Raw genomic sequence first — 12,292 nt, forward strand, 5'->3', positions numbered from 1 at the left:
AAAGGTACATGACAGCCTGCCTGGAGTTTGCCAGAAGGCACCAGAAGGATTCTCGGACCATGAGAAACAAAATTCTCTGGTCTGATGAAGCAAACATTGAACTCTTTGGCCTGAATGGCAAGCGTCATGTCTGGAGGAAACCAGGCACCGCTCATCACCTGGACAATACCATCCCTACAGTGAAGCATTGTGGTGGCAGCATCATGCTGTGAGGATGTTTTTCAGCGGCAGGAACTGGGAGACTAGTCAGTATCGAGGGAAAGATGAATGCAGCAATGTACAGAGACATCCTTGATGAAAACCTGATCCAGAGCACTCTGGACCTCAGACTGGGGCGAAGGTTCATCTTCTAACAGGACAATGACCCCAAGCACACAGCAAAGATAACAAAGGAGTGGCTACGGGACAACTCTGTGAATGTCCTTGTGTGGCCCAGCCAGAGACCAGACTTGAACCCGATTGAACATCTCTGGAGAGATCTGAAAATGGGTGTGCACCGACGCTCCCCATCCAACCTGATGGAGCTTGAGAGGTCCTGCAAAGAAGAATGGGAGAAACTGCCCAAAAATAGGTGTGCCAAGCTTGTAACATCATACACAAAAAGACTTGAGGCTGTAATCAGTGCCAAAGGTGCTTCAACAAAGTATTGAGCAAAGGGTGTGAATACTTATGTACATGTGATTTTCTCTTTTTTATTTTTAATAAATTTACAAAGATTTCAAACAAACTTCTTTCACGCTGTCATTATGGGGTATTGTTCATAGAATTTTGAGGAAAATAATTAATTTAATCCATTATGGAATACGGCTGTAACAAAACAAAATGTGGAAAAAGTGAAGCGCTGTGAATACTTTCCGGATACACTGTAGTAATAATATTATTTTACATATCCCTCCTCATAACGTTAGGCTTCTGCATAACTTTAAAGCAGATGTTGTTGTTGTTTTTCAACCTCGATAACCAAATATTTTATCATTACTATAATCATAGCTTTTCAGGACCACAATGAGTATAAAAATGTTTTGGTAATGATAATGTAATGACATGACCTAATATAAAAACTATAATAATAATTATAGGGGCACCCTTAACAAGTGAGCAAAAATTATTCTATCAAAGGTTTATAAAAACTAAGTCATCAAGGTTAATCATTAATCCATTGTCTTTCATATTTAGCATCATTAGCGGTGTTGAGAATGCAAAGTGTAAGAAACAGGTCATATAGACACAACTACAACATTTTTAGAGACAAATGTGAGGTGACAAGTATGCAGTTGAACTTGCATGATGCATCACCAAGAGAAGTCTTTATTTCACTAAAATTGTGTTTCGAAAAGGCAGCCAAAGTGTTGCAGTAGAGAGAAATGGTTTGATAGACACAGTTTTTTCATTCTTTTTTTCCAGATTGTGATGTTTGGAAGTAACATGAAATCTGTAAATTATTTGTATTTACTACTGGATCTTAGGTACAACATACATTCATTTAAAACCTGTTTAAAATATATCTTTTAATTTATGTATATACTAAATTAAATAGGCCTAATATTCAAGCTGTACAGTGTTGTGGTAATGACAAATTAACCAGGAAGTTTTTTAAACATTTGAAATAAAACATGAAATACTTTGTTAATGTGCATGATGGAGCACATACACACATCTATTGTGCTCAACTTTCGGTGCTCAATTTATTCGGTTTCGCTTGTGATTTACAAAAAAACTGTGCCAATAGTTACACGTGCAAATTTGTTGGACAATGGACACACCCTCCAAAAGGATGCTTTTATGTGTGGTAATGCATGTTCACTAACAGTACAGCTCTCACTAAATAATAAATATATACACTGGCGGCCAAAAGTTTGGAATAATGATCAGATTTTGCTGTTTCGGAAGGAAATTGGTACTTTAATTCCCCAAAGTGGCATTCAACTGATCACAAAGTACAGTCAGGACATTACTGATGTAAAAATCAGCAACGTTACTATTTGAAAAAAAGTATTTTTTAATCAAATCTAGACAGGCCCCATTTCCAGCAGCCATCACTACAACACCTTATCCTTGAGTAATCATGCTAAATTGATCATTTGGTACTAGAAAATCACTTGCCATTATATCAAACACAGTTGAAAGATATTTGGCTCATTAAATGAAGCTTAATGTTGTCTTTGTGTTTGTTTTTGAGTTGGCACAGTATGTGATAGACTGGCATGTCTTAAGGTTACGTTTAGGATGGAAAATGGAAACAAAAAGAAACAGATTTCTACAGAAACTCGTCAGGCAGTCATTGTTTTGAGGAATGAAGGCTATACAATGCTTGAAATTGCCAAAAAACTGAAGATTTCATACAAAGGTGTACACTTCAGTCTTCAAAGACAAAGGACAGCTGACTCTAACAAGGACAGAAAGAGATGTGGAAGGCCAGATGTACAACTAAACAAGAGGATAAGAACATCAGAGTCTCTAGTTTGAGAAATAGATGCCTCACATGTCCTCAGCTGACAGCTTCATTGAATTCTACCCACTCAACACCAGTTTCATGTACAACAGTAAAGAGAAGGCTCAGGGGTGCAGGCATTATGGGAAGAATTGCAAAGAAAAAAACACTTTTGAAATAGAAAATCTAAAGGAAAAGGTTAAAGTGGGCAAAGAAACACAGACATTGTACAACCGATAATTGGAAAAGACTGTTATGGATCTTAACCCCATTGAGTTTTGTGGGATCAGATTGACTGTAAGGTGCGTGAGAAGTGCCCGACAAGACAGTCACATCTATGGCAAGTGCTACAGGAAGTGTGGGGTGAAATGTCACCTGAGTATCTGGACAAACTGGCAGTTAGAATGTCAAGGATCTGTAATTGCTGCACATGGAGGATTTTTTGATGAGAATTCTATGAAGTAGTTTAATTATTTTTTTTTTTAATAGTAATTTTCACATTATTAATGTCCTGACTATATATTGTGATCAGTTGAATGCCACTTTGGTGAATAAAAGTACCAATTTATTCCATAAGAGCGAAATCTTTACATTATTCCAAACATTTGGCTGCATGTATGTGTGTATTTTATTATTCAAAATAATATGGCATTTACCAATATAAATATTGATTTATGCAGTAGTGTAAAAGTAGTTGCTGAGAATACTTGTGTATGACACTACTCTCTTAAATTTTTAATTCACAAAGAACAAAATATAATATGTATACATTAAGCCATCGCATCACTGGTGTATACTAAAATAAAATCTTAATTTCAAACCGTTAATATGTTAGTTTCACTCGAGAGAGACATGCAGGCTCACGGGAGAGAACATCTGTGTACCCGTGCCCACTTTGATCAAGCGCTGGACACAACCACCACTTAAAACATTTAACAATATCATACTGAGTTCTAAAATGACTGAATGTTTTTAATGTGAAAATAATTCCATTTCACATCAATGGGTGTTCTGTGTATTCTCCTTTCTCAAAGTCTCTGTTTTGACACAATGACGGCAGGATGCACAGCACGAATCAAATGAACACCTGCCTTTCATATTAATTTGCTCTTGAAGTTTCCATTTCTGAAATGATTTTCAAACTTAATAAATCACTTTGCGGGTACAATTTCTGTCATTTGCATCGACACCCCTGTATTATGTGCATTTGAAGGCATGTCTCTAAATTACATATTTATTATGAGGAAACAATAATTTTCAAGGTGTGCTATTTTGCACATCTGAAAGACGCAATCCTCAGGAGACTGTTAGTAGATCAGCACGGACCGTTCTTGCACTTGATATCAAGTTTGCTCATGCTTTTGCACGCAAATCTTTAGTAAATCAGAGTCTTAGTCACTTAGCAGACACTACAAAATATTGAGATATGCATTGTATTGAATATTGTCGAAAGTCTCCAAAATTGTAACAATTTATTTGCTATATCGCCCAGCCCTATTTGATGTTAATGGAAACATATTTAGATTGTCCATTTCATTTCTCATTGCTGCTGCCCCATCTTGTCTTTTAAAGCCAGAGCATCTTATGAGTTCCTGTACTCATATTTGTCATGTTATATGTAATGACCTTATTTTTCCCAGAGTAAGAGTATGGCATCCGACATGCATCTCTGCTGTCAGTATGATTAGCACGCTCAGTGAGTGAGAGAGATGCTGACTCTACACCGTTGCTTTTCCCTGACTCACAGCATGTGCATGGGAAGACTATGCGCTCAAACTCGCACCACACCGACATTCTGGCCGTTAGCACCTTCAAGTCTATTTTGAGCAAAGCTAAGGTGTTATTTAAAGGAATTGTTCACCCAAAAGTCAAAATTCTGTCATTATTACTTAATCTTGTGGTGTTCCAAACCCAAATGCTGTTGTTTTTTGTTTTATTATTATTAGTGGAAAAACTAGGTAAATTTCATATGAATCTTCATGCAGCTGTTTTCCATACAATGAGTTCATAGTGACCAAACTCTTAATAAAAACACAAAAAAGTATCATAAGTGTACTGTTTGTTACATTTTAAGTCCTATGAAGACATATAAAGGCTGCAGAGAGCATAAATATAATAACTGTTCCTAAAACTAATTTTATTAAGGGTGTTTATTACATTTGCAAGTAAAATTTTTACATTTAGGTCACTTAATTACATTTTAGGGCCTTTTTTCTCTCCACTTTAAGGACTAAATGTTGATGCTGCACAGCCGGTCCCTTATTAGGCTAATTAAGCCTTGCCACGCTCTCTCTCTCTCTCTCTCTCCCCCCGAGACGGACACATGACCACGTCCCCATGCCACAATTATATTTAGGACTATTTATTACATTTGTGCCCTCAACAAAGCTTTATGTGAGAAATGGGCTGAATTTTAATTGTATTATATTTTTTTACTGAAAATTGCCAATTTCAAAACTTGCATTTGGGTCTGTTCCTCACGTTATTGTTTGACTTGATAATATTATGGTGTTTTTAAAAAAAAAAAAAATTTGTGTTCAACAGCAAATATAACATCATACAGTTTTGGAATGACACAAGGATTAGTAAATAACAGAATTTTCACTTTTTAATGAACTTTTACATTTAAACGCACACAAACATGCTTCTACATGTCACACTTGAACTAATGATTACTCATGGAGATAATGTGGGAATATGATGGATTTGGTATTTGTGTACTCTGTACTATGAATCTTTAGTGTAATCAAGGGAGCATGAGTGCAAGTGTAGTAAACATGTGCATGCCCTCCCATCTATCCTTGACAAACTCAAACCCTTACCCTCAAATAGCTCACGTTTTGCTTGAACTTTTTTGCATGCATGTACTACTGTGATCTTTCTTTGAATGTGTTAATGTGTATGAATCTGTTGGTTTTTCTCTCTAGAGACTCTCGTGACTTCTGAGTGGATTTCACAGCTCTCTTCCTTTATGTTCTTTACGTTCGGTTTGTTTCAATGTTTTGCCTGTGTTCAGTGTTATTCTGTAACAAAAGAAAGGGTCTCTATCAGGGTCATTCGCATAAAACTGCCATTTGTGCCCGAAAACGTAAAAATAAATGTTATCAGTTAATTTACAAAAGTTACTGCTGAACTTTTAAGAAATTATATTTTCCCACCTCAAGCCTTATTCATCAGGGCCATAATCGCTATAGACGTTGTGATTAATTGACTTGAACCCAATCAACAATAATATGTTATTGAAACCTTGCTAAGTGTAATAATTGATATTTATCATTATTAACCCCTAAAGCATTACATTATTTTCACCCATCACAGTAAGTTTGGAATTCAATTTGAATCAAATGACTTATGGTAGTATCGATCAGTTTCAGTGTGCCTTATAATCAATCGCACATTATATTTGAAAAACCAAAAAATATGAATAACCCATGACTTTTCTCTTTCAAAGCATCATGTTATACTTGAAATGATTTAGAAATGACGGTCAATGTAGAAATGTTTCCAGCTTTAACTAGCAACATTACGAAATCAACAGCAGCAATTAACTAAATATTTTGCTTCAAAAAAAAGAAGGCAATGTCCCACTAAGGCTGCACAGGGCTCAAGTGAATTAATTATGTGAACTTGTTTATTTTCACAAAGTGTCTCAATGAACGAACTCACTAAAATGAATCAGAGTTCCAATAATACATTTATTTATGAATTGTTTCTTGTAATCGGTTCATTAACATGAACTGTCCGAAAGAACCGATTTCCCAAAATATTTTGGTTGCCAGTGCTACATAAGAGAGAGGACGGTTTATGTGAGTAGTTTTGTTTACTCCTCAGATCCATTTCTGCGTTCACAATACACTGTGACAAATGTAGTGTTTAGTGACTCTAAAGGACTACTCAAAAAGGTCTCCTGGTAGAGATTGAGTAAATTCATCATTCCGAGTTTCATTAAAGTGCTTCAGTTAACGAGTGTTCTGTGAAAGGTCAGCGGCAGTTAGTTTGAAAGCTCTTTAGTTGATCAGGGAAAAGCGATTAATACACACTCAATGAAATCACACAGTATTACTGATGGATCTAAGCTTATTGTTTACTCTGTTATAGTTTGATTTGATTCTGGATGTCAGCTTATTTATTTTCCATCCAGCGCAGATCTCACACATGAGCGCTCCGATTATAATTTAAATGTAATGGTGAAAATGTTTAGCCAACCTTTGCTAAAATTAGTCATAACTCAACTGAGCTCTTATAATGAACTGATGGGATGGGTTAGTCATATCAAATAATGTCAGAAGAGGTGTCAACAGTAAGGAAAATGAAGAGTCCACAATCAACTTTCATCTCTCTTGATGACACTTTGTTTCCTTGTGATTGGCAGTAATTGAACTTAAAGCTGCACGGTATAATTTCTGCACTTCTAGCAGCACCAAACAGAATGGCAGAATTAATAATTGCTTGCAAACAAGTATCCCAAAAACTCTTTCTGCCCCACCCCATCTGTTATTAGTCAGACAAGCCGGTAGTACCGCCCCCAAACTCATGCCATTGGTTGAGCTAGAATAACACTTTGGATAAGGCGGTCAGAATGCCAGTAAAGGTGTTTACATGCAACAAAATCAGGGTAATGGACAAAAATGCTTTTATGACATTGCCCTGATAAAGGAAAAACGTTTAGGGCTGTTGTCGGCTTATTACAGTTGTGGCCAAAAATATTAGCACCCTTGGTAAAAATGAGCAAAGAAGGCTGTGAAAAAATGTCTTTGTTTGTCCCTTTGCTCTTTCATTCAATGTATTCACAAAAATCTAACCTTAGAGGTACTTCTCTCTCATGAATATTGTAATAATAAAAACTAGACAAACTACATTTGTCAAGACAATGCTGGTGTGACAATCTGAAAATTGAACATCAGTATATAATCTTTATACATTTTTATTGGTTGATTCTCAAACATAACACAGAACAAAGCATAATATACATGCACATTGTCAACCATTATCCCACTTAACCCCCAAAAAGCTTGAATTTATAAGGTTTTAACAGATATGTCGATGTGTGTCTGGGATCTTTGGCCACTTAACACATAAACAAAGTCAGTAGAATAACAGTATGGTGCCTTTGTCAAGCCAACATTACATTTTCAAAATTTCCACACAAAAAAAAAAAGGTATTTTTTACCAAAACTTTACCTGAGATATGTATTAGTGTAAATATTTGCACTTCTAAAAATCTTATTTTTATGCTTATTTTATATCTATACAAGTTTACCATCACAGAATATATATTGCTTTGTTTGTTAGAACACAAATGAGTGCAGTAGAAGAAATATCTTGAACATGCTCCGCAAATGTGACACTATTTGGTCATTTTGTAGATCCATTTGTGATATGCGTGCCGGGTCGCTAAAGACCCAAGGTATGTAGTAATGTGTCAAAACACCCATCCATTTAAGGGTTAAGAATGGCAGAAGTGTATAGAAAATGTTTCATTTGCAAACAGAAATGACAGTGATGCTCTATGGATGACACTATTCTTGTGTCCTGTTAGATGTGGATGGGATGAGCCGGGGTGAAGAATCCTTCAACCTCAATGACCCTGATGAAGGCTTCTCATCCGGAGCGTCCAGCAGCAGCCAACCGAGCGGTTTCCGTGGGACTACAGCACCACGCATGGGCGGCCACAGGAGCAGCTCGAAAAAGAACCGCTTGTCCGTCGAGAGAGAGCGTGAACGGGAGGCGTCTTCAGACCCTCAGAGGAGAACGCCTCATTCGACCACCGTCACGCTCAACGCTATTGAGCTGAGTCTCCCCGCTGGCTCCGCCCCCCTCGCCAGGGCCTCCAGCACCACCTCCAGCTCGTTTGACTGCATTAACACCAGTGCAAGCTGGGCAGTGACAGTCAATCCAGGGTTAATCGGGTCACAGGGTGCACAATTGAGCTCTGGTGTGGCGACTCAGAGACACTCAAACCTCAGTCTGCAGGACAAGCACTCACCGCCGCCGGACGACACAGAGCTTCTCTCTCCTGGAGCTCCGCTCACCAAACAGTCACGATCTCCCAGTTTCAACATGCAGATCATATCACAGGTGTAGAAGCTCCTGTTTTAATGTCTTAGACTGCCTGTCACCTCTAAAGATTTCACCCAAAAATGGCAAATCTGTTGTCGTTTCAAACACGTATAACATTGTCTTCTGTGGAAACAGCGTGGTCATTCTTTAATTCACCTTTTGTGTTCCACAAAAGAAAGTCATAAAGGTTTAGAATGACATGGAGGTCCATGTGACATGGAGTACATGACTGTATTTACATTTTTGGGTGAATATTCCTTTAAAAGCCAGAATGCCAATAGACAGTTTTCCATGTGGGAGTTCTGTCTGTTTGTCTTTCTCTCAGACCAAAATCAAACATTCCACTTAATGATTTGTGCTGGAACTCTTGGAATTATGGTCTGCTGTAATATTTTGGGAATTATAATATTACTGCAATCACATATAGTCTATATTTTATAAACGATCAGCAATAATGATCCATAGTTCACCTAAACAGATGAGAATGCATTACTGTCTTCCACTTTGACGTTTGAGAATGTGCAATCTGAAACAGACGTTTGTCTTAAGTTCGTTTTATGCCAACTGTTTGGACTTTCCATTGAATTCCATTCCAAAGACTCTTTCAATCCTTTTATGTTTATGAGTTTCAACAGTTTATGATATAGAAACTGAAGCCTTTTTATTATTACATAATATTTATTATTATTACTGCTAGTAATCTTGATCTACTTGTTTATTGCATTTTTGAACATACAGCTGGCCTCAATGATTTATTATTTATGATCTGACAATTATATTCTCATCATTTTCTCTTTTATATATATTTTTCTTTGTGGTTATTGGCAGTTTGAGAGAGAGACTAGAGGGTTTTTTCAATATGTAGATGTGAGGGAGAATCTCACGAAAAACGTCCAAGTACCGCATGCCCTTTTGATAAAAAGATAAAGATATCTATAATTCAGTTTTCACTGGTTAAAATGGTAATTCTTGACATCAACAATGAAATTACTACTAGTGAAAATGCTCATTTTATATGAATAACTATGTTTGCACTAGTGATGGTGCTAATTCTTGATATCTGTAACAGAATTTTCACTAGTAGATTTTTCCACAATGATCTGTCGTTAAAAACGCAATTACAGATATCTGTTATTTATTTCTTGCTATAAATCAGCTATAGTGCCCTCCATAAGTATTTGGCTATGTATGGCACCACAATGGATTTTGATATGATAATCAGTATGTGATTGAAGTTGAAAATCCTTGGATCCCATCACATCACCAAATTCTGGGATCCCTCCCTAGTGATGCTCTGCCAGGCCTTTACTGCAGCTGTCATAAGATGCTGCTTGTTTGCAGGTGTTTCTGCTTTCAGTTTTGTCTTGAAGAAGTAAAATGTATGCTCAGTTGGGTTTAGGTCAGGGGACTTACTCAACTGAAGAATATATCACTTTTTTGCCTTGAAAAGCTCTTTTGCTTTCACAGTATTGGCACTTTTCCACTGCACGTTACGGTTCGACTCGCCTCAGCTATACTCGCTTTACGTTTTTGAGCTTGCATTTCCACTGCATTTTAGTGCCATCTCAACATGGTTGGGATTATAGGCTGCTCATCAGTTGTGCCGCCTCTACTGCCGTGACATCATCTTAAACACTACACAAACTGACCAAAACAATAACACGACCGCTAGCGATTAGCTACTAGCTCATTGTGCAGCATAAAGCAGTTGTTGCATGGTGATTTTACACAAGTGTAACAGATAAATTGGCCTGGTTGTTTTAGAATCAAGCTTCCAGTAGCTGGTCAACTAAATAAAGTGAAGTTTACAAGTTTTTCCTTGATGGTTCTGTAGTCACATTAGTTGTTTTTTTTACTTTTCCCTACACTGTTGGTAGGTCCGGTGGTAGCTGTTTGCGGCCAACAGCTGGGACACTTCCTGAGAGACTTTTTTCTGTCATCCTCTCAGTTTTGCAGTATTTGGCTGAAACTGAGCATATGGTGTAAAGCCTAGAATTCTGTAAGCTATCATGTGCCATAACACTGCCTCCACCATGTTTACATGTGATGTGATATGCTTAGATCATTCTCCATATACTCTTCCCATGGTTCTGGTACAGGTTCATCTAAAGGCCCAGACCTTTAGGTGTTGCTGAGCGCACCAGTGTGTTCCTTTTTAACAATGTACTATATAAATAATAATCACACATTATAAATATCTAATCACACATTAACAACTACACCTCTCTCTCCACTGTCCCAGCCCGAGAGCCCTCCAGAAACACAACATTTTTGCCCCATTTCCCCACAAACAATTCTAAATTTCCCAGTCTTCTGGATGTCCCCTCTTCAAAAGCTTCCACCCTTTCCATTTCAGAGCACCACTCCTGAAATGGGGGCACTCCAGCCAACTTCCATACCCTTAAAACTATCTGTCTGGCGATCATAACGCTAGTTAGGACCCAGTTTTTTATGTGCTTATTCTCTTATTCTCTGACAGCCCCATCGCCTAAAATACTGAGTCTGGGGGGAAAAGAAAATTGAGTGCCCAATACCTCACACATAAAATTCTTAGATCTTAACACACCCCTTAAAGACATGGGTTATGTCTCCATCTTCTGATTGACATAACCAGCAGGTGGGTGTGTCTTGAAGACCAAGCCAATAAATACACTATAGGGTCCAATAGACTCAATGTAAAATCTTGATTTGCATAAGGTGCACCCTTGCATGTCTAGATGTAGACTTGATGTTTTTTAAAATCTTAGCCCACACTCCCTCCTCCAATACCAAGTTTAAGTCTTTCTCACATAATCTCTTGATAGAAGTTAAAGCTATGAATTAGCAGGGAGTAATACACTAATAACTCATGACCTTTTCCAAAAGCAGTAATCACCACTTCCAGAGTAGCTATATACATAGTATAAGTATATAGCTTTAGGGGGGTGTAAACTACTCCCAAAAACAATACAGAGCAGGTGGTGCAGCTGTAAATACCTACAGAACTGAGATCTGGGAATCCCCAAATGTTGAGCCAAATTTTCAAAGGATCTCAACACACCACTCTCATATAGGTCACTGAGTGTAGTAACCACCCTTATGATCCACTCTGACCAGCAAAAAGGGGACTTATAAATACATAATTTTGGGTTCAGCCATATGCTCGAGGCAACATTTAAATAAATGTCCAAATTAAACACACTGGACAATTTTGCTTTGGATTTAGACCTCCCGCAACCACCCCTGGAAAATCATTCTCCTTTATTATCGCGGCTGCTGATGGTTCCAGAGCAAGACAGAACTATAATGGAGAAAGAGGGCAACCCTGCTGGGTGTCCCTATCCAGAGCAAAATCATTTAAATTAATCCATTTGTTTGTTACGCCGCTACTCGGTTTCTATAAAGTAACTTAATTCATCAAATAAAAGTATTTCCAAACCTTTAGATTTCCAAAATCTTAAAAAGATAATCCCATTCTACCATATCAAATGTGTTAGATGGCTGTGACCATAGTATGATCGTTGGCTACTGACCACATAATATTGATGAAACGCCTAATGTTATCAAAAGAGCTGTATGATCCGACCCCTAAGAACTGCCATGCCCACAGATCAGTTGGTCTCCATATAAACATTGATTTCAGACTTTAACATTTGTTGGAACATGGGATACGGGATACGTTAAAGTGCCAACTATTTGATTTATTTTTCTCTGAATGTGGCAGCACCTCTAAATTCACTAGGGCATGATCTGAGAATAAGATGTTTCATATTGAGCAATCAACAGATGAAATGAGGGACTTCAAAGTAAAAAAGTAAATAA

The 12,292-nt window shown here is 37.4% G+C and overlaps 1 protein-coding gene across 1 annotated transcript in view; it reads left to right on the top strand.

Moving 5' to 3' along the window:
* hycc2 (hyccin PI4KA lipid kinase complex subunit 2) overlaps positions 1 to 9,681 on the top strand; it is a 52,327-nt gene extending 42,646 nt beyond the window's left edge. Inside the window, exon 13 of the mRNA XM_052148836.1 lies at positions 7,971 to 9,681. Within this exon, the coding sequence (XP_052004796.1) occupies positions 7,971 to 8,515 (545 nt within the window). The 3' untranslated portion in view covers positions 8,516 to 9,681. The remainder of the gene's footprint in view (positions 1 to 7,970) is intronic.
* The last annotated feature ends 2,611 nt before the right edge of the window (positions 9,682 to 12,292 follow it).

Source organism: Xyrauchen texanus, chromosome 18 (assembly GCF_025860055.1).
Source record: "Xyrauchen texanus isolate HMW12.3.18 chromosome 18, RBS_HiC_50CHRs, whole genome shotgun sequence".
NCBI classification, from domain to species: Eukaryota; Metazoa; Chordata; class Actinopteri; order Cypriniformes; family Catostomidae; genus Xyrauchen; species Xyrauchen texanus.